General features: G+C 38.7%; 1 protein-coding gene across 2 annotated transcripts; it reads right to left on the minus strand.

The window, feature by feature from the left end:
• Positions 1 to 691: 691 nt before the first annotated feature.
• On the minus strand, positions 692 to 21,179 carry cbx7a (chromobox homolog 7a). 2 transcript variants are annotated; one of them, XM_057817969.1, is made up of 6 exons: positions 20,905 to 21,179; positions 9,846 to 9,889; positions 9,639 to 9,784; positions 9,468 to 9,534; positions 7,297 to 7,594; positions 692 to 2,117 (listed from the first exon to the last, which is right to left on the minus strand). In XM_057817969.1, the coding sequence occupies exons 3-6, from the start codon at positions 9,734 to 9,736 to the stop codon at positions 1,681 to 1,683; spliced, it is 900 nt and encodes a 299-aa protein (XP_057673952.1). In that variant the 5' UTR covers positions 9,737 to 9,784; positions 9,846 to 9,889; positions 20,905 to 21,179; the 3' UTR covers positions 692 to 1,680. The 2 variants fall into 2 exon arrangements, with proteins under 2 accessions (XP_057673952.1, XP_057673951.1); XM_057817968.1 differs by having other exon boundaries at positions 693 to 2,117; positions 9,639 to 9,704; positions 20,905 to 21,178.
• Positions 21,180 to 24,175: the final 2,996 nt, after the last annotated feature.

Raw genomic sequence — 24,175 nt, forward strand, 5'->3', positions numbered from 1 at the left:
AAACTACGTACATCCCTAAATGTCCAAACTGAGTACTGCTTGTCATTTTCCCTCCAAAATGTCATGTGACTCATTACAGGAGTGCTGTCAGCATTGCTGCAGAGATTGAAGCGGTAGGGGGACAGCCTGTTAGTGCTCAGACCATAAGCCGCACTCTAACTCACACATACACTAACTCACTCTAACTCACACAAGAAAGCCCGCAAACAGTTTGTTGAAGACATGTCAACAAAGCACATGAATTACTGGAACCATGTCCTATGGTATGATGAGACGGGCAGGCTTTCTTGTGTAGAGTCTTCAGAAGAGGCTTTCTCCTGGGGTGACAGCCACGCACACCAATTTGATGTAGAGTGCAGCGTATGGTCTGAGCACTAACAGGCTAACCCCCCCACCTCTTCAATCTCTGCAGCAATGCTGACAGTACTCCTGTAACAAGTCACATGACATTTTGGAGGGAAAATGACAAGCAGTACTCAATTTGGACATTTAGGGATGTACGTCGTTTCTAAAGGGTGTACTCACTTTTGTTGCCAGGGGTTTAGATATTAATGGCTATATTTTGAGTTATTTTGAGGGGAAAATAAATTTACTGTATTATGTAAGCTGCACACAGACTACTTTTCATTGTGTCAAAGTGTCATTTTGTCAGTGTTGTCCCATGAAAAGATATACTTAAATATCTGCAGAAATGCGAGGGGTGTACTCACTTTTGTTGTACACTGTATATAGGTGAAAATTTAAAATGTAAAAACCGTGACTTACGTTTTTTTTAATGAAAAAATCCGTTCAATTCAATCCGTTAATACAAATATCTTTGATGTGAAAGATGTTATAGAACGTATTATGTAATAACGTGTAGAACATGAAAAGTGTGCTGAGTAACTAATTACTCTTAAAGTGAGGTAACTGAATTACGAACTCAATTACTGGAAATTTGGGAAAAGTAATATGTAGCTGTAACTAATTACTGTTTTAAGGTAAGAAAAGCAACACTGGTAATTATTATGATATAATACTGTTTATAAATGTGTACGACATGTATATATGCTTATATCTTATCTTTTTAAATAAAATACTTTATTTAATTGGGGGGGGAATCCACAATGGACTAAGAGTGCGAGGTTAGAAAGGCGAATTAGCGAGGGATCACTGCATACATTTTTTTTTCTTTTAACATTAAAGCCTACTAACTTGACCGTAAAGCAATTGCTACCATGGCTTTGTCAGACAACGCTCAACTTGTCTGCCATTGACGGCGGTGGACGTCCAATCTATTTGAAGTAGGGAGATGGCAGCAAATGAACGTTCATTCGCTGCCACAATCCACCTCAAATGGATTAGATGTCTACAAGTGCGAAATTCATTTAAATTCACAGCAGAAGGGTGATTGGACGCCACAGGAATGGATCTTCTTGGTTTGGAAACTAGATCTTGAAAAGTACATAATGCACATCGGCACGTTATGTTTTAGTACTCGTCGACGACATTAAAAGTGCCGTATCGGTATCGATGTGTATCGGTTCAACACTATAAATCACCACTTTTTTTTTTTTTCCAGTTCAGAGGCGATATTGCCTTGTCAGCAGGAGTGTATCTTTGTAAATAAACATGGTATGTCCATGACTATTTACATGTTTAAAAAATGAGAGGCGAGTCAGATTGTTGTTGTTAAATGACCTAGCAGTCCTTAAAGAAGCCCTCTGCCACCGCGGCCTCTTTAAAAGTCACCGTCAGTGAATTGATGGTCACCTCGGTCATGATCACCTTCCGAGGATGCTCTGATGGAGTTGTCGCGATAATGTTCTGATTGTGGGCCGCCGCGTCTCCTCCGCCCGCTGTTGCCGAGGTCGTGTTGTCTGTCAGGTGTGCGCCGGGACACTCAGGCCCCGACTGCGCTTCTTCCTCACACATGTCGCTTTCTGACCTGTTGCCCTCTGTAACCACATCCGCTTCACCGTTATCAAGCGGCGAGGCGTTGTCCTTTGATTGCTCACACGCAACTGTTGCCGCGCCTTGTTTTTGTGGGTCCGACCACGTTTTGTCGCTGTTCTCCTCCACGTCCATTTCCAAGTCTTGTCGCTCCAAAACGGGGGGCGAGCTGCACTCAGAATGACCTAGAAGGCATTAAGTGCTTTTTCAGTTTTAGATTAAATCACTGGTTCTCAAACAATTTATGTATTAATATGTGACAATATGTCGATAAGGTGATATATTACAAAACTTTGTATCCTAATAAGTGATGAATAAGATAAGAATTATCGAAATGATAAGAATTGACAACATGTTGCTATCAAAATTTTCCACTAGAAAAGTGTCAGTGTTAATTCATTAGCTGCCATTGACGGTACTAGACCTCCAATTCATTCAGACTGGGAGGGGGCGAATGAACAACTAAACAAGGCTTAATCTCATGTTATGGTGACAACAATTATCAGGTTAGGTTATGATACATATTTTAGAGAGAAAAACAAGCTACAGTGTATCACAAAAGTGAGTACACTATTCGCATTTCTGCAGATATTTAAGTATATCTTTTCATGGGACAACACTGACAAAATGACACTTTGACACGAAATGACATGACATGAAAAGTAGTCTGTGTGCAGCTTACATAATAGAGTTAATTTATTTTCTCAAAATAACTTGAAAAATAGCCAATAATATTTAAACCCCTGGCAACAAAAGTGAGTACACCCCTTAGTGAAAGTTGTCAATATTAACATACAACATTTCAACATTGCCACTGGAATGCTCTTCCACTTCTCCATGACGACGTTGCGGAGCTGCGTGATATTTGAGACTTTGCGCACCTCCACCTTCCGCTTGTGGATCCCTCAAAGATGTTCTATTGGTTTCAAGTCTGGAGACATGCTTGACCAGTCCATCACCTTTACCCTCAGCTTCTTCAGTAAAGCAGTGGTCATCTTGGAGGTGTGTTTGGGGCCATTGTCATGCTGGAACACTGCCCTGCGACCCAGTTTCTGGAGGGAGGGGATCATGCTCTGCTGCAGTATTTCACAGTACATGTTGGAGTTCATGTTTCCCTCAAAGGAATGTAACTATCCAACACCTGCAGCACTCATGCAGCCCCAGACCATGACATTCCCACCACCACGCTTGACTGTAGGCATGACACACTCATCTTTGTACTCCTCACCTGGTCGCCAACACACATGCTTGAGACAATCAGAACTAAACAAATTAATCTTCGTCTCATTAAAACATAGGACATGGATCCAGTAATCCATGTGCTTTGTTGACATGTCCTCAGCAAACTGTTTGCGGGCTTTCTTGTGTACTGTCTTCAGAAGAGGCTTCCTCCTGGGGTGACAGCCATGCACACCAATTTGATGTAGAGTGCGGCGTATAGTCTGTGCAATAACAGGCTGAACCTCACACCTCTTCAATCTCTGCAGCAATGCTGACAGCACTCCTGCGACGATCTTTCAAAGAAAGCATTCGGATGTGACGCTCAGCAAGTGCGCTCAGCTTCTTTGGAAGACCAACCCGAGGCCTGTTCTGAGTGGACCCTGCTCTTTTAAAACTCTGGATGATCTTAGCCACTGTGCTGCAGCTCAGTTTCGGGTGTTGGCAATCTTCTTGTAGCCTTGGCCATCTTCATGTAGCGCAACAATACATCTTTTAAGATCCTCAGAGAGTTCTTTGCCATGTGGTGCCATGTTGAAACTTTCAGTGACCAGTATGAGAATGTGAGAGCTGAACTACAAAGTTGAACACACTTGCTCCCTATGCACACCTGGATCTAGTAACACTAACGAGTCACATTTTGGAGGGAAAATGACAAGCAGTACTCAGGTTGGACATTTAGAGATGTAGTTTCTAAGGGGTGTACTCACTTTTGTTGCCAGGGGTTTAGATATTAAATGCTATATTTTGAGTTATTTTAGGGGAAAATAAATTAACTCTATTATATAAGCTGCACACAGGCTACTTTTCATTGTGTCAAAGTGTTATTTGGTCAGTGTTGTCCAATGAAAAAATTTATACTTAAATGCGAGGGGTGTACTCACTTTTGTGATACACTGTATTTCAAATGGTACAATAAACCCTCTTTATTTTTTACACTGTTTCCAAGGATCTACACTGTATTTCTGAATGGTAAAATAAACCCTGTTTATTTTTTACACCATTTCGAAGGATCTGTCAAAAACTTTTGTCTTCCTTACAGACATTTTTTTTTTCAGTGCAACTTGACTAAATAAATACAGCAACACTAATTAATTGCAACCCTATTGGCAGTGGTGGAATGTAACATCAATATTATACTCAGGTACATTTTCTCTTATCTGTACTTGAGTACAAATATGAAGTGGTACTTTTTACTTTTACTTCACTACATTTTACAGCAGGTATCTGTACTTTTTACTCCACTACTTTTCAAAATAACACCTGCGTCACACGTTTCTTTTGTTTGGTTTCTTTGTTTCTCATTGTGAATTCATAGTTTCGTTTTCCTGCCTCCAGCGCAATCGATAAGCCCTGTGCAACCATACCGTTATTGAGCACTAGAGGGAGCAACACACGTACATGCAAGATTAGGCAGGTGAACAAGATATTGCCCAATAAAAAAACAACAGTGAGAGCAGCGCACCTTCAAATGGGTGCTGTACACTCTTGTACAGTAGGTGGGGGTATGCACCTGATGATTGCTTGCAATCCGCCTAAGTTTGAGTTTTTTGAGTTTGTTAAGCTTCTGTTTACAGTGCAGTCAATTTGGTACTTTTTTCCAATATATTTCACATTTTTGCATTGGGAGAAAATACTTTTACTTTTTACTTGTAAAGTAAATTTTAAAGCAAGTACTTTTGAATTTTACTTGAGTAAATCTTTTTTTAGATACTTGTACTTTTACTTAAGTATTTTTTTGCCCCTGTATTTGTACTTTTACTTCAGCAAAACTCTTTCTTAACTCATTGCCTGTCGTTGACAACGATGGACCTCGATTTCAATTAAACTGGCAGGATTGGCTGTGAATGCTCATCTTGGTGCCATTGAACGATCATTCATTCGCTCCTCCCAGGCAAAGGCTAGGTTCATACTGCAGGTCTTAATGCACGAATCCGATTTTTTCGTGTTTTTCCGACTCAAGTGAGGTATTGACGGTCTGAACGGGACAAGTCGGATAGAAGTGGACCATTTCAAATCCGATCTGGGTCACTTTTGTATGTGGTTTAAATCCAATCTGGGCCACACTTTTCTAGAATGTCGCGGCGGTCTGAACTGTCAAGTCTCCCAAATCGGAATTCATGCAGCGATTATGCCATCAAAGAGCGAGAGAGATGGCGCTCTACGGTAGCGGTGCAGCTGTGCGTTAGCGCCTAGCTTGCCTTGAACACGACTTTTTGGGAAGGTTTGGGCTTGACAACAGCCATTAAAAAAGATATGGGTTGAGGATAAGCCTTAGAATGATCGGTTTTCTCTCTGCTCTATATGAGCAATATTTTAAGATTGCTTACACGGCCGAGAGTCGGGGCAAACTACCCATATGTGTGTGTGTGACATGCAAGGACAGTGCGTACATGCTATCGATCCATATAAACTTTGAATATAAGCCTAAACGGGGATTATTTATGTCTGTTATTTGTGTCCTCTTTTTGGAAATCAAAATATGATCGCCCTGGAATGAAGGATGACAGCCAGTATGTGTAGTCATTTGCTTTGATGCTTCTGCTCATGCGGGTCTTCTTGCTCAGCGCATGCTTAATACTTGAACGGTCTCAATGGACAAAGACAGTCTGAACGGGCACGCCAAAAAAACAGATCTGAAAAAAAATAGGATTTGTGCATTAAGACCTGCGGTATGAACTAGCACTATCAATGGCTGCCAAAGAGTTAAAATAAACACTATTCCAGTGGCAAACATTGGCACCAACCTGTTACCTCCTTTATTGAATATTTCGGTTCTTGTCGGGAGCGTATCGATAGCCAATGAGGATACATACGTATTATAATTTATCATCATCAAGATCTCAAAAAGTATATATTGCACAGCATTGGCACGTATTTTCTTAGTACTCGCCAAGGGCATAGGTTTGCATAGGGACGGTAGGGACATACCACATACATCTTTTCAGGATGCTCAAATTGTCCCCACCAACTTTTAAGCAACCTTATTTGACTTATATAATAACTTGTTATATAGATAATTTAGATTGTCTTCCATTATCTTGTAAGGATAGAATTGAACCTACTATTTATTAGGTGAATTATTACAGAAATACAATATGTCGACAACATGCCGCCTTCTCCGCCCCCTTCAAAGAGGAGGGATTTTAGAAGTTTTTTTAGCCAGCAGCAGCTGCCACTGTAGGTAATGTAAAAAGACGTCAATGTTGTGGAGGTGGGGAACACAACACTAATTTTGCTACTGAAAGTCCAACCTGGATCAGAGTTAGCATAACATTAGACTGTGTGAATTTGCTATTAGGGCTGTCAAAATTACCGCGTTAACGGGCGGTAATTAATTTTTTAAATTAATCACGTTAAAATATTTGACGCAATTAACGCACATGCCCCGCTCAAACAGATTAAAATGACAGTGTCATGTCCATTTGTTACTTGTGTTTTTTTATGTTTTTTCGCCCTCTGCTGGCGCTTGGGTGCGACTGATTTTATGGATTTAAGCACCATCCATGAGCATTGTGTAATTATTGACATCAACAATTGGCGAGCTACTAGTTTATTTTTTGTTTGAAAATTTTACAAATTTTATTCAAACGAAAACATTAAGAGGGGTTTTAATATAAAAATTCTATAACTTGTACTAACATTTATTTTTTAAGAACTACAAGTCTTTCTATTCATGGATTGCTTTAACAGAATGTTAATAATGTTAATGCCATCTTGTTGATTTATTGTTATAATAAACAAATACACTACTTATGTACAGTATGTTGAATGTATATATCCGTCTTGTGTCTTATCTTTCCATTCCAACAATAATTTACAGAAAAATATGGCATATTTTATAGATGGTTTGAATTGCGAATAATTACGATTAATTTTTAAGCTGTGATTAACTCGATTAAAAATTTTAATCATTTGACAGCCCTAATATACAGTATATATATATATATATATATATATATATATATATATATATATATATATATATATACATACACATATATATATACATATACATATATATATATATATATATAATTAACTATGCTATATCAACATGTTGTTACATATTTAACTTGTCTTGCCCCCAGATCACAGAGAGGTCAAAGGTCACACTTCCAGTCACTGATAAACAGGCAAACAAACCATATAAACTGTCTGCCTGTCGCTCCTCTGCGGTGCTTTCCGACTCATGCTTCTCTTCTTCGCTGGTGTCTTCCCATTCATCAACCTTCTTCTCCTCAACTGCTCTGTTTGAGCGGACACTTGACCTCCGCTTGGATGCCAGCTGTTTGTTCCTTCTCCTCGCTGGGCGACAGTAGGCACCTCCCCGCTCACTTTGGTCAACGTCCGTGCTCATGGCACGCGTGAGCGAGAGGCGCAGCCTGGACGGAGGTTTGTCTGGGGCCTTGTGGGCGCTCCGCAGGTCCATAGCGAAGATGTTCTAAATTAGAAGGGCAAGCATACGGTGACTGTAGGACACTAGTGCTGTGTGATATGGAAAAAATGATCATATAATGAAACGGGCCATTTTATATCAGGATATCAAGTTATCAACATGATGCATATTCAATTATTTGGTGAAAAATTACCCAACACTTATGACGGTTTTTCCCCCACTCACTTTTTTAAATAGACATTAACCTGACCTGCCACAAAATCGTTAAACGTATCAAGTAGAGCTGCAACGTAAACTATCCAGTGTTAACACAATCAGCACAGTGGCACACAGTGTTGTTTTCGTCAACGATGATGATAACAAAAATATTTCGCCAACGACGATGACGAGACGATAACGAGCTAAAATGTTTTGGAAGACTAAAACAAGAAAACGGATGCCGAGACGAAATGAGCAATAATTTCCTCACATGTTCACAATGTGTGACACTTTATATTTAGTTGGACTGCATCATAGCAGTGTCTGGTTGTGTCATTCCTGTGACGTGCTGAGCCCTCCCACCCCCAACTCCACCCCCACCCCTCTCCTCTCGAGGCTTGCACACACAGTAAGATTTGTTTTCTTATCTTAGCCAAAGAGAATATGCAATGTTGCTTTAGCCTTTAAAGCTCTAAGCTGAGTGATCATCGCACACTCAATGTAACTTGTAGCGTTAGCATAGCATTCACGTTAGCATTAGCTAACGCCAAGCATCCTCTTAAACTCTCGGACAACTTTTTTACATACAGTTTGTGGCGTCCAGGTGGATAAAATAATTTTAAAATAATGTACTGTTTTCCTGCTGAGTGTGTTTTATCACCACATTGGCGTTGTCCTTGTAGATGCTACAATTTATGCTCGTCTGTCAATGTTCATTTGAAATAGTTGGAAACCTTTATTTATCTATTTATTTATGGAGTACATTTTTTAAATTTGACAGACGAAAACATTTTTAGTAAACATCGACTAAAACTAAACAAAATTAGTCTAACTAGACGACGACACATTTTTAGATGACTAAAATATGACAAAAACTAATAAGTATTGTTATCTGAAAGACTAAGACGCAATTTAAAAGGGCTGCCAAAAACAACACTGGTAGCATACTGTACATTTTTTTGCTCAAACGGAAAGATATATAATTATCTACTAATACATGTTTTGACATTTTTAGACTGTTGTATATTAAGTTAGCATATTATCATTACTATTGGAATGATTTCTTGGATTTCGTGGATTTTATGTGTTGCTATTTTCAATTTTCTTGCATGCATTACTCAAATGCTGTCGGCAGTGGAAGCCAATTCGCTAACTATCGAGTGGACACAGGGACACCTTGAGGCCGAATTGTGGTACTACTTGGCATATGGAACCAATAGAGGAAGTCGGCACAAATTGGGCATCATCTGCTGGCCAAAATATAAATAGCGGGAAACGGTCTATTTATGGCGATATATTTATGATAGACGTGTACAATATTGATAGAAGGTTTTATATCATTTGGCAATACAGATTTCCATGTCGTTTAGCACCACTGTGCCAAATCTTTATGAGGTAGTCTCTTCTCCATACTTAATCTAATTTCTCTTGGTGGCAATGCTTCCAGCACAATTGGATAGTAGATGCACCATCTATTCAGGTTTAAACCTCTATGATTCATTCGCCCCCCCCCAGTAAAAATGGTTTGGATGTCTAGCATGGTCAATGGCCCTGAAAAATGAACATTCAAGGTCCTCCCAGTTAAAATACCATTGTTTTTTTTTTGTTTTTTTTTTTATACAAATAGTCATTTCTACGGTGTAGTGTCTGACAAACCTCCTAACTAAAATGTAAGCAAGCCACGACTTAAAAGAATGGAGAAAAATATGCACTACTTTACCCGCAGGACGAGGCTTCTGGGTCTAAGGCCTTTCTTGCGATAGGCCAGGGCTCTGATCTTCTGCTGACTGTGAACACAGCCAAAGCACAAAATCAAAAAGATGTGCAAGAGGATGAAAACGATACAAAATGTGTAATTCGTCCAGCCTCTAACAAAACCGATTCCACTCACTTCTCCTCATAGGCCAGGACTAGGCGTGGGTCCAAAATGTTGTCCTCTGGCTCCCAAGTGCTGTACCTGCCAACGCCCACACAAGCACACATAAACATTTATCTTGACCGTCTTTCGTAGTATGGAAGGGCAGGTCAGTCATCAGGCTGGAAGTGAGAGTATATTAAAGGGATGATGTCACTGGATGGTGACTCAGTGATTACTCACTTTGGGGGCCATCCCTGCCACTTGAGCAGGTACTCCACATTACCCTGCAGACATAGAGCCAGAGAGAGAGAAAAGCAGTTAAACGACAAGCTGAATCATCCATCAGTCGTGGAAAATAGCCATACTTAGAAAATTCCAGTAAAACAACAAATTTTCAGACTTTTAGTTTTCTGTCTACAACATGCATGAATTAAGTTCTTCTTGTTCTTATACAACAAGTAGGGCTTTACGATATGACGATAAATATCCAACAATCGATATATAACTTCCTATCAATATTTTACATCTCTATCGTCATTACCATAAATAGACCTGTTGCTGCAATGTACATTTTGACCAGCAGATGGCGTCAAATTTGTGCTGACTAAATTTGTGCTACATGAATCCCATTTACCTTAGTAGTCCCTAACAACCAGATGTCCCCCCACTCAATAGTTAGCCAAATGCATGCAAGACAGCTGAAAATAATAACAAGTAAAATCCACACAGAAAACAGACAACCCAATTCATTCCAGTATCCTTACTAATTCATTCATTATTAATGATACTTATTATGCCAACTCAATTTACAGCAGTCTTAAAAGTCAAAACTAGTCACAAGTATTAGTATTTAGTACAATAGATATCTTAGATAGATCGTAATAGAGACCTTATGTTGCAGCACTACTTAATACATTTAACAACGGTGGTGGGTCAGTATAATCAGAGGTGAGTAGAGTAGCCCAAAATGTTACTCGAGTAAAAGTCGCATTACTTCTAAATAATACTACTCAAGTAAGAGTAAAAGAAGTTCTAAAAAAAATGTACTCAAGTACAAGTAAAATACATATATATATATATATATATATATATATATATATATATATATATATATATATATTAGGGCTGTCAAAATTATCGCGTTAACGGGCGTTAATTAATTTTTTAAATTAATCACGTTAAAATATTTGACGCAATTAACGCACTAGGCCCGCTCAGACAGATTTAAATGTCAGTACAGTGAAAGGCCAACTTGTTAATTGTGTTTTATGGAGTTTTTCCGCCCTCTGCTGGCGCTTGGGTGTGACTTGCATATGTTATGTGGCGTAATGTCGCCCTCTGCTGGCGATTCAGTGCAGCTGATTATTTGGGTTTCGGCGCGCTTTTCTGACGTGATTATATGTCGACGCGAACTCACACTAATAGACAGTGCTATTCAGACCAGCTAACGTCCGCATCCAGTATTCAGTGGCAGTTCTCATAGCCCCATCACACTGTTTGTGTGTAATACATGCATCGCTTGTGAGTTATATTCCTCCTTTGTTTATATTCATGAGCATTAGATAGTTATTGATGATGTGTATTTGAATTTGTTTACATATATGGTGAAATGCAGTTACATTGTTAGATGCTTGTGAGCTAATTGGCTAGTGCTACTGCTCAAATGGAGACACGTGTGTGTACATTTTATGTTATTTTGTGATTTATGCAAGTTATTGACACATTGCCTTGTTATTTTCAGTTTTACAAAAATACAAGAAACGTGCTCCTGTCAAAAAGAGATGACTTCAGTAAAGCCCATGCAACTTCGCCACACCGTCTGATTTCTTTTTGGAACTTATGTTCGCTATCTGTCAATTTGTGTACTCACACACATTGAGGACAGAATAGGGCTACTAGTTTATTTTTTGATTGAAAATTTTACAAATTTTATTAAAACGTAAACATTAAGAGGCGTTTTAATATAACATTTCTATAACTTGTACTAATATTCATCTTTTAAGAACTACAAGTCTTTCTATCCATGGATCACTTTAACAGAATGTTAATAATGTTAATGCCATCTTGTTGATTTATTGTTATAATAAACAAATACAGTCCCTATGTACCGTATGTTGAATGTATATATCCATCTTGTCTTATCTTTCCATTCCAACAATAATTTACAGAAAAATATGGCATATTTTATAGATGGTTTGAATTGCGATTAATTGCGATTAATTACGATTAATTAATTTTTAAGCTGTAACTAACTCGATTAAAAATTTTAATCGTTTGACAGCCCTAATATATATATATATATATTTGGTGAAAAGAAAAGTCAAGTAATGAGTAACATTGTGTGTAACTGCTTACAATGTTTGATTTTTATTTATTTATTTTTTTAAACAATGGTATTTTTTATCAGTACAAAGTTACCTACTGTATATGAACTAGACCTGAACGATATTGGAAAAAACTATTGTTGCAATTTTTGGGGGGTCTGCAATATATTGCGATATTATATTGTGATATCAAAAATACATATAGAGTATATTTTTTTTAAAAAGACATTTTCACTAGATTACTTGAATAACTGTTTGGAAAGACTGATGATGAATCACCGTGACCACTGTAAAGTGATCCCTCATTTTTCGCGGTTAATGGGGACCAGAACCCGCCGCAAAGTAGCGCACCCTCCCCCAAAAAAAATGTGTGTTCAATGTATTTATTCAGGTTTAGTATTAGAAAGAGATACATATAAGACATGTTTTTTCGCTTTTTTCCCCAAAGTATGGTTTAAAAAAAATATACTGTATATATATTTTAATAAATGGTTTTTAAGCACTTCAAATGTAATAATTACCATCAGTTTTCAACATTCCTGTCCCGCCGAATCATTTTTTAAACAAGAATAAAGTACTGTAGTAGAAAAATGCTGGGCTTTATTAAATGCCTCTGTTTACCTACCTTGGCTGTGACCCCTGGAGTGACATGTAGAAATTACAAACTCCTCAGAATCAATTCTCCTCTTTATTGCCGCGACACAACATGTCCGGCTGCGCACACATACACACATTCATTCCAGCGCACGTTTCCTTGCGCAGCAACTATTTAACAAGTTAAACGATGATTGATGTATGCGCCGCATGTGAAGTCCGCTTCTCAGGAAAGATCGAACAACCATCTGTCAACATCGTTAACTTTAATTAGCAAGTGCCACAGTGACTAAGAAACAAAGAGCTGGGAGAGAGAGGGAGGGAGGCTGTGCGGAGTGCATGAAGCAGATCGAAAGTTTGTGGATTAAAAAAAAAAAAAAACCACTATCGCACGTCTTTGCGATGGGACTATTGCACATGCGCACATCGCGATGGCGATGTTCAAACGATATATCATTCAGGCTTAATATGAACTGTTATTCTTATACTTTACTATCAACCTATTTCATTACCGTATTAAGCCAAAGAAATACAAAAAAAATCATTGAATTCTAGCTACAGAAAAAAATCAGCAGAATTTAAGCATCGTTCGTCCAAACAGCATGAGTGCAGTTTAGTTGAGAATATATACTGTAGTTCCTAGTTTGAATAGTTGAATAGTTAATAGTTCCTATTATGAAATTAAAAAGATCATGTTTCCGGCTTTCCCGGGTCAATCGATGCCAAATAAAACTGGGAGCAAGGTTAAAATCCACGCTTTCGAGTTATGTTGAGGGCACTGCTCTATGTTAAATACTTAATTTTTTACGGTGCTTTAAAGACACCACGTAATTGAACAGGCCAGCGTGATCATAGAACAGCAAGCTCGTGTCTGATTGGTATAATGGAGTCATGTGATTATTGTTGCGACGTCTCATTAGTAAAGCTGGTACAGCCATTGTTGGCATCTCTGGCAAACAAGGGGGAAAAAAGTAAAAAGGAATATAAAGAATAAAGAGTAAAGGTGTAACGACTAATGTAGCCCAAAGTAAGAATAACAAAGTTCAATGTACTGTATTTTTCGGACTATAAGTTGCACCTGAGTATAAGTCGCACCAGTCCAAAAATGCGCAAAGAAGAGGGGAAAAAAACATATGTCGCATTTTTTGAGGGAAATTTACTTGATAACATCCAATACATAGAACAGATATGTCATCTTGAAAGGCAATTTAAAATAAAAATACAACAGAGAACAACATGCTGAATAAGTGTACACTATGATAATGTTACATAATGCATTAACATCGAAATGCGAATGTGGTGGCGGTATGTTAACGTAACATAGCTATTAAGAGTTATTCAGATAACTAGAGCATAAAGAACATGCTAACAAGTTTACCAAACCATCAGTGTCACTCCAAATCACCAAAATAACATGAGAAATGATGTAATATGTTAATAATGTCACACATACTGTAAGTCGCTCCAGAGTATAAGACGCACCCCCAGCCAAACTATGAAAAAAACTGCGACTTATAGTCCGAAAAATATGGTACTTTTTTGTTTGTTTCTTTTTTTTAAACTCACGTGAATCACAGGCCTGTTAAAATCTAGCCTGAAACACTTTTGAGGATAAGCAGAGTACACTATGAACTTCTTGCCAGCCAATCGTCAGGCACAGATAAGCAAGCAACCATTCACAGCTGCATTCACACCTAGGAACAATTATAAGTGTTCGATTAACCTACCACGCATGCTTTGGGAATGTTGGAAAAAACTGGACTACCCCAAGAAACCAATGTTGGCACATGGAGAACATGAAAACTCACACAATAAGCATGTCTTTTAATGTTATGGCAAAATGCAACATCCTGGTATGATATGGAATTTATACATCCTCCTCTAAAACCATTTAGCTTAACTTCCCATGGAAATTTCCAAAAGATTTTTTTTGGGGGGGTGAGGGGATATTGCCAGGAAGCCACTGGTACATTGCCAGTTTCAACTCAATTCAGGAGTAGCTTGGAAGTTCCATTCATAGGTTTTCATTAGAACCGTTTAAGCAAAGGGGTTTCCATTATGGGCTTGGTTTTCTCCATATATTCAATTACATTTTCCACCCACATTCCAATGCTGCTCTGTGATAAAGGAAGAAAAATTCCAATCATGATATGGGCCATTTTATATCCTGATGTCGATATGCCGCAACATAGCACATTATCAATTATTTGGCGAAAAATTCAACAACATTTATGAGTTTCTTCCCCACACACTTTTATTTTTTAATTAAACTGTCCTGCCACAAATACTAAATGCATCAAGTAATGCTGCAACTATCCAATGTAAACAGATGCAGCACAGCAGCATACATTTTGGCTGAAATGTAATGATTTCAAATTATCTACTGATACTACTACTTAAGACTGATGGTTTGATTTTTAGGATTAGCTGTATGTCAAGTTTGCATAATTCATTTATAATAAATTCATATTGATAGTGATTGCGACGATAAACTTGTAAAATGTCGATAGAATGTTTTATATCGTTTGTGTTAGGATTTGTTTGTTTCCTCCTAGTGTAGCTAGTCCCCGTGATTACCCATTGATTTCACCTGTTTTGCCTGCTCCTTGCGTATCCACCAACCTGCTTCGGAAGCAGTGCTTCCTCTTGTCACCCACCTGTATGAACTTAAGCCTGCCCTGCTATATGGTGGCGCCTAGGTAGTTTTTTTATTATTTCAATTTTACTGAAGGCTCGCTCTCTCCTCCGTTCAACGCGAGCAGCATGTCTTGTCATACTGCAGCTCAATAGGCTACAAGCGGCCGGTGACAGACTCGAATCGGGCTTTGGTCACGCTGATCGCAAATGTAAACATTCAGTGTTAGCACTTAGCGGCTGTTGTTCACTTACCGACATCACCGTCCACTCTAGCCCTAATTCTCTGGCTTCTTGTCCCCCTTTTAAAAACTTCAGCATTTTTACTCGTTCACCTCTATGATCTTCATCTCTTTTTCTTTTCTTTTCTGCGCACCCGATTTGTGACGAATTGCCATGTTTAGAGTTTATAACAATGACAGATTTTAATTTCCCGCTTCAGGGCATGTACGTAGTGTAGCCTTGAGTGCGCCAGAGCCGGGTCAAACCATTCTCTGCAAAGACAGAGGGGGAATTGGTGGGGGTGCGTTGTGCAAAAAAAGGAATAATAATTAGGGCTGTCAAATTTATCGCGTTAATGGGCGGTAATTAATTTTTTTAATTAATCATGTTGAAATATTTAAAGCATGCGTGGGACGACCCACTCATGCATTGCCGCAAACAGACTACAATGGCGCCGTTTAATGTATATTGAGAGTTAAGAGGCATAGACAAGTGAGAGGAGTGGACTCAGGCATTCATTGGGGCCGCGCTATTTATTGGCATAAGCTTTGGCATCTCTTCCACAACAATTATAACTATTGTGGCGAGCGACGTGGGGTACAATGACAGGAAATCATCTTTTTCTTAACACCCTGTATTAAACACAACGCAGAGAAGATATACCATTTGCAGCCTCCACTGAGAGTCATGGTTGCCCAACTTCCTATCATGCATTTGGCCTGAACATTTAAGTCACTAAAGTATCATTTAGTGAAAGCACACCAAAAAGAATATTCCTATCTCTCACAGGAGACGATCTTTTTCCTAACACGCTTAATTGAACACAACGCAGAACATACTGTACACCATTTGCAGCCACCACTGACAGTCACGGTTGCCCAATTCCCCATCATGCATTTTGGCGGAACAGTTAAGTCACAACATTATCATTTAGTGAAAGCACAACATAAAAGAATCTTCCTATCTCAAAAAAATAATGCTCACAAAAAGAAAAGCGCTCAATGCAAAGAGAACTGTCAATCACAATCAAAATAGCTATGCAAAATAATACTCAGACTTTGGTCAAACTCTATTCAAACATTTCATTTAGCTCAACAAATACACTAGATGGCAATGTTTAGTCTCAATATACAAACTATCAGAGGTCTCGTACGTTGTGAAGTCAACAATCAAATGAACGTAAGGTACAATGAACCCGGAAACTACGGCGTCAGTCGAGGGGCAAAATGCACTAGAAAAATTTGGCTAGATCTCTAATTAAATTAAAACTCGCCCTTGACACCTTGTGGTGTATTTCAATCACTACCTTCCACAATGGCGAGCTATTAGTTTATTTTTTGATTGAAATTTTTACAAATTTTATTCAAACGAAAACATACAGAGGTGTTTTAACATAAAATTACAATAACTTGTACTCATATTTATCATTTAAGAATTATGAGTCTTTCTATCCGTGGATCCCTTTCAAAGAAAATGTTAATAATGTTAATGCCATCCTGTGGATTTATTGTTATAATAAACAAATACAGTACTTATGTACAGTATGTTGAATGTATACAGTGCCTTCCAAAAGTATTCGGCCCCCTTGAACCTTGCAACCTTTCGCCACATTTCAGGCTTCAAACATAAAGATATAAAATTTTATTTTTTTTGTCAAGAATCAAATACAAGTGGGACACAATCGTGAAGTGGAACAAAATTTATTGGATAATTTAAACTTTTTTAACAAATAAAAAACTGAAAAGTGGGGCGTGCAATATTATTCGGCCCCCTTGCGTTAATACTTTGTAGCGCCACCTTTTGCTCCAATTACAGCTGCAAGTCGCTTGGGGTATGTTTCTATCAGTTTTGCACATCGAGAGACTGACATTCTTGCCCATTCTTCCTTGCAAAACAGCTCGAGCTCAGTGAGGTTGGATGGAGAGTGTTTGTGAACAGCAGTCTTCAGCTCTTTCCACAGATTCTCGATTGGATTCAGGTCTGGACTTTGACTTGGCCATTCTAACACCTGGATACGTTTATTTTTTAACCATTCCATTGTAGATTTGGCTTTATGTTTTGGATCATTGTCCTATTGGAAGATAAATCTCCGTCCCAGTCACAGGTCTTGTGCAGATACCAACAGGTTTTCTTCCAGAATGTTCCTGTATTTGGCTGCATCCATCTTCCCGTCAATTTTAACCATCTTCCCTGTCCCTGCTGAAGAAAAGCAGGCCCAAACCATGATGCTGCCACCACCATGTTTGACAGTGGGGATGGTGTGTTCAGGGTGATGAGCTGTGTTGCTTTTACGCCAAACATATCATTTTGCATTGTGGCCAAAAAGTTCAATTTTGGTTTCATCTGACCAGAGCACCTTCTTCCACATGTTTGGTGTGTCTCCCAGGTGGCTTGTGGCAAACTTTAAACGAGACTTTTTATGGATATCTTTGAGAAATGGCTTTCTTCTTGCCACTCTTCCATAAAGGCCAGATTTGTGCAGTGTACGACTGATTGTTGTCCTATGGACAGACTCTCCCACCTCAGCTGTAGATCTCTGCAGTTCATCCAGAGTGATCATGGGCCTCTTGGCTGCATCTCTGATCAGTTTTCTCCTTGTTTGAGAAGAAAGTTTGGAAGGACGGCCGGGTCTTGGTAGATTTGCAGTGGTCTGATGCTCCTTCCATTTCAATATGATGGCTTGCACAGTGCTCCTTGAGATGTTTAAAGCTTGGGAAATCTTTTTGTATCCAAATCCGGCTTGAAACTTCTCCACAACAGTATCTCGGACCTGCTTGGTGTGTTCCTTGGTTTTCATAATGCTCTCTGCACTTTAAACAGAACCCTGAGACTATCACAGAGCAGGTGCATTTATACGGAGACTTGATTACACACAGGTGGATTCTATTTATCATCATCGGTCATTTAGGACAACATTGGATCATTCAGAGATCCTCACTGAACTTCTGGAGTGAGTTTGCTGCACTGAAAGTAAAGGGGCCGAATAATATTGCACGCCCCACTTTTTAGTTTTTTGTTTGTTAAAAAAGTTTAAATTATCCAATAAATGTTGTTCCACTTCACGATTGTGTCCCACTTGTTGTTGATTCTTGACAAAAAAATTAAATTTCATATCTTTATGTTTGAAGCCTGAAATGTGGCGAAAGGTTGCAAGATTCAAGGGGGCCGAATACTTTTGCAAGGCACTGTATGGCGGAAAACACTCAGGTGACTTGAAGTTCCGCTCTGAGACCCCCAATTTAGCCAACTTTCATAATTGTCCGATATGCATGTATGATACATCAGTGGAAAGCTTAAAATCTCAATTTTCTGGGGGAAGAAAATTTTTGAGTAAGAGGGCATTTTTATTAAAAAAAAAAAAAAAAAAACGTTTTTTAAACAGCAAAACCCTATCTGGAGGTGAGAGCACGCGAGAGCAGAATTACAGACGCATGACTTTAACAAGATATTATCCCGTACTTACCTTGTTTCGATCCCAAAACTACATGTAGCATGTATCACTGAGTGTCAAGACACAGCGGTGAATGGTCACAGCTGGATTTTTGGGGGTTTTCATGGGTGAAACATGGTCATATAACAAGGTTCGCGATGCAAAAATCGCAGACATCAAGGAGTGGTCGAGATTTTCTTTTTCATATATCTACCCTTTTAAATGTTTTTTTCTATGTTTCTTTGTTTGGATCGATTATTTATCCTTTAAAACATTGGGGGGAAATGCAACAGTAACATAAAAAAATGCAATTAAGCACCCATGAGCATTGTGTAAGTAATTATTGACATCAACAATGGCGGGCTACTAGTTTATTTTTGACTGAAAATTTTAAAAAATTTATTAAAACGAAAACATTAAGAGGGGTTTTAATATAAAATTTCTATAACTTGTACTAACATTTTTCTTTTAAGAACTACAAGTGTTTCTATCCATGGATCACTTTAACAGAATGTTAATAATGTTAATGCCATCTTGTTGATTTATTGTTATAATAAACAAATAGTCCTTATGTACCGTATGTTGAATGTATATATCCATCTTGTGTCTTTCCATTCCAACAATAATTTACAGAAAAATATGGCATATTTTATAGATGGTTTGAATTGCGATTAATTGCGATTAATTACGATTAATTTTTAAGCTGTAATTAACTCGATTAAAAATTTTAATCGTTTGACAGCCCTAGTTTTAATATAAAATTTCTATAACTTGTACTAACATTTATCTTTTAAGAACTACAAGTCTTTCTATCCATGGATCGCTTTAACAGAATGTTAATATTAATGCCATCTTGTTGATTTATTGTTATAATAAACAAATACAGTACTTATGTACAGTATGTTGAATGTATATATCCGTCTTGTGTCTTATCTTTCCATTCCAACAATAATTTACAGAAAAATATGGCAAATTTTATAGATGGTTTGAATTGCGATTAATCACGATTAATTAATTTTTAAGCTGTGATTAACTTGATTAAAAATTTTAATCGTTTGACAGCCCTACATTATACCAATAATAATTGACGACAAATCTGTTTTTTTTTTTTTTTCAAACATGTAGCCTTTCCCCCCTAGAACAAACCCAAAATCAAAAAACATACATTTTTATAAAATCTTCTCATATTTACAGTATATAATACATCAGAGGCAATTTTCTAGGAGCTAAAAAAGATCCTATTGCTCAAAATAGTACAACGTGTACTTATGTGCGTGTTGATGTCTGTCACTTTAAAGTGTGCGTATGTGAGAGGCGGGGGTATTATTCCCCTCCTTGTCAAATGGTTTTCTTCTGAAGGAATGACGTCAGTAAAAGCGGCCCCTTTCTCGCTCGCCCTCTCTCTCTTTCTGAGTTGCGCGTGACGTGACGGTGTACGGTCACACGAAGCGACTCTTCCAGAACCCTACACCGCGCGGGGCTCTGATAGGTGGGGCCAGAGGAACATGTAAACAACGTGCTGTTGCGCAACCTTTACGTCACAGTATGGAACAATTGGAGCTTTGCTGTATACGATTAGAACGTAACTTTATATGTACGTCAAGTCAACTATGTTGTTATGTCTTCTGAATAAGTGCGTATTGAAACAAGTGTTGAATTGAAAGGATCTTTTTTTTTGTTGTTGTTGTTGTTGGTTTTTTTTTTAATAAAGATGACTGTTTGGTCAGCCACCTTGCATGCTGCACACTGACTCCAAGCACACACCCCCTTCTCGTTGTGTACTACATCTGCGTGGACTCCTCCTAACGTGCTGCAGCATCTTTGCATGGCACAACAGCGAAACAACACTCAACTTCAAGTATGAAAATAAACAGCGCGTGTGTCCTCCAAAAATCAAAATAAACTGCAAGTGTGTCCTAGCCCATTAAAATAAAGAGTTTATATACGTCTTGGAGTGAATGAAAAGTGCGTGGCCTAGTTTTAGCGTTTCACCCCACTCGTTGACGGGCGCACCACACGTTCCATTGTGATAGAAAAGCACACGGAAAATAAGTTATATAAGTTGAGTGGAGTGGATTAAATTGTCGGAGCTCACCTTTCGAACTCGCTTCTTCGTGATGGACTCAACTGCGAACACTTGGTCTCCAATGGATGACAGCTCCATCCTCGCTCCAAACAAGCTGTCTCTCTTGAGGCAAAACTAGAGGAAGAAGGAGCGAAAATAAACACGTTCTAAAAGGGGGGGAATGTATGTCCGGGCCACTTCAGAGTGTCCGATGCTTCTAGTTACTCGGTTCACGCCGCACAAAGTGTTCTCCTGGCTCACTTTTTCAAATCTGCGACACATCAACACGGGACGACGCGTTGCTTTAAGACGCGCGCGCGCCCCCGACGCCATTACGTAGGGCCGAGCCCCCAAACGCGTGGCCGCGCACGCAAATGAGAGCAGAGTGCAGCGAGCGAGAGAGGAAGAGAGGCAGAGATGAAGAAAGAGAGGGTGGGGGGACTTGGACAAGGTCACTGTGCAAATTTTGGAGTTGGAAATTTACCACTGCATAATAGGGGTAGGAATCTCCCAATTCAATTCGCAATACTAGGCACATGACGGTTGTCTCACAATATACTAGTCCTTCTAAAAAAATAGCATATTGTGATAAAGTTCATTATTTTCTGTAATGTACTGATAAACATTAGACTTTCATATATTTTAGATTCATTACACACAACTGAAGTAGTTCAAGCCTTTTATTGTTTTAATATTGATGATTTTGGCAAAAAAGTCAAGAAAAAACTAAAATCCCTATCTCAAAGAATTAGCATACCGTATTGGCCCGAATATAAGACGGCCCCTTATTATAAGACGACCCCCTCTTTTTCAAGACTCAAGTTTGAAAAAAAGACTTTTTGAACACCAAATTCATTTTTATACAGAAAATAATTACAGTACATCTGAAACAAATGATTATAACAATATATCTTAGAGAAAAAGCATGTTATTTTGCCTCATTCAAATCTTAATATCTGAACATTTAAATATGTAAACTAAAGTGCAATCACATTCATAAATGAATGGTTTCTAGTTTTTGAAATGTAAATAAACCAATCTATTGTGATAAAACAACAAAATTGCAATAACTGCATTAACCATCAAAGCGAAGTCTAACAGAAACTGAATAAGGAAAACATTGCAATAAAATAATGTAAACTGGCTAGTAGCTGAGATCTGTCATGACAAAACATCGCTTCAATGATATCTGGCGCCATCTAGCGTCGTGAATGGGTATAATGTCTAGACCGCGAATATAAGACAACCCCCTCTTTTTCAATCTTATTTCAATGCAAAAAACACCGTCTTATATTCGGGCCAATACAGTATTTCATCCGACCAATACAAAAAAAGTGTTTTTTAACACCAAAAAAAAAAACTTCAATTAATTATGTCAGCTATGCACTCAATACTTGGTCGGGAATCCTTTTGCAGAAATGACTGCATCAATGCGGCATGGCATGGAGGCAATCAGCTTGTGGCACTGCTGAGGTGTTATGGAGGCCCAGGATGCTTCGATAGCGGCCTTAAACTCAGCCACAGTGTTGGGTCTAGTGTCTCTCAACTTCCTCTTTACAATATCCCACAGATTCTCTATGGGGTTCAGGTCAGGAGAATTGGCAGGCCAATTGAGCACAGTAATGCCATGGTCAGTAAACCATTTACCAGTGGTTTTGGCACTGTGAGCATGTGCCAGGTCGTGCTGAAAAATCATCCCCATAAAGCTTTTCAGGAGATGGAAGCATGAAGTGCTCCAAAATCTCCTGATGGCTTGCTGCATTGACCCTGCCCTTGATAAAACACAGTAGACCAACACCCGCAGCTGACATGGCACCCCAGACCATCACTGACTGTCGGTACTTGACACTGGACTCCAGGCATTTTGCCATTGCCTTCTCCCTAGTCTTCCTCCAAACTCTGGCACCATGATTTATGAATGACATGCAAAATTTGCTTTCATCTGAAAAAATTACTTTGCACCACTGAGCAACAGTCCAGTGCTGCTTAGCTAGCCCAGGTCAGACGCTTCTGCTGCTGTTTCAGGTTCAAAAGTGGCTTGACCTGGGGAATGCAGCACCTGTAGCCCATTTCCAGCACACGCCTGTGCACGGTGGCTCTGGATGTTTCTACTCCAGACTCAGTCCACTGTTTCTGCATTTCCCCCAAGGCCCTTCTCCACAATCTTTCTCAGGGTGTGGTCACCTCTTCTTGTTGTGCAGCGTTTCCTGCCACACTTTTTCTTTCCCACAGACTTCCCACTGAGGTGCCTTGATACAGCACTCAGGGAACAGCCTATTCGCTCAGAAATGTATTTCTCTGTCTTATCCTCTTGCTTGAGGGTGTCAATGATGGCCTTCTGGACAGCAGTCAGGTCGGCAGTCTTGCCCATGATTGCGGTTTTGAGTAATGAACCAGGCTGGGAGTTTTTAAAAGCCTCAGGTATCTTTCGCAGGGGTTTTGAGTTAATTCGTTGATTCAGATGATTACGTTAGTAGCTTCTTTAGAATACCTTTTCATGATATGCTTTGCATTTTTTGAGATAGGGATTTTTGTTTTTTCTTGACTTTTTTGCCAAAATTATCAATATTAAAACAATAAAGAGCTTGAACTGCTTCAGTTGAGAGTAATGAATCTTAAATTCATTAAAGTCTAATGTTCATCAGTACATTACAGAAAATAATGAACTTTATCACAATATGCAATTTTTTTTAGAAGGAGTAGTACAACAGTGGTGTTACCAGGATGCCAGGTGTGGCTGGGCATTAGTCTTACCTGAGGGGGGCAAAAAAAAAAAATTTTAAAAAGCTACAATGCTCAAGTAGGTTGAAATCCAGCGTAGGGCTACTGCACCTTAAAACATGTTTTGTTTTCAGCTTGAGATAACTGTTGTTGTGATTTGGTCTAAACAAATAAAAGTTTATTTGATTTTATTTGACTTAGAAAACATCCATAACTGAACAGTATGGACATGCAGGTGACAATGTTTTTAAGTAACCTATTGTGGTTCCTCGGTTTTATTATTATTATTATAGTTATTCTTTGTTCCGCAGCCCCTTTGAGCTCAATTTGACCCTGTTAGAATGCTTCAAAATGCAACAAAATCAGCAGGTCAAGACAGGTGCAATCTTTGATATCATGTAAAGACAAATTCCAACATTTCTTTTTTTTTTTTTTGGGTGGAAGAGGATGTAACAACGCAACGGTTAAAACTTAGAACACATCAGTACTATATGAATGGGATACCATACACGGTGCCCACACTGCCGTTAGTTCTCCAGTATTCTTTGGGTGGGCAGAGCGTGTCCGTGGGTGGGCACTG

Source organism: Corythoichthys intestinalis, chromosome 16, assembly GCF_030265065.1.
Source record: "Corythoichthys intestinalis isolate RoL2023-P3 chromosome 16, ASM3026506v1, whole genome shotgun sequence".
In the NCBI taxonomy this organism is placed as follows: Eukaryota; Metazoa; Chordata; class Actinopteri; order Syngnathiformes; family Syngnathidae; genus Corythoichthys; species Corythoichthys intestinalis.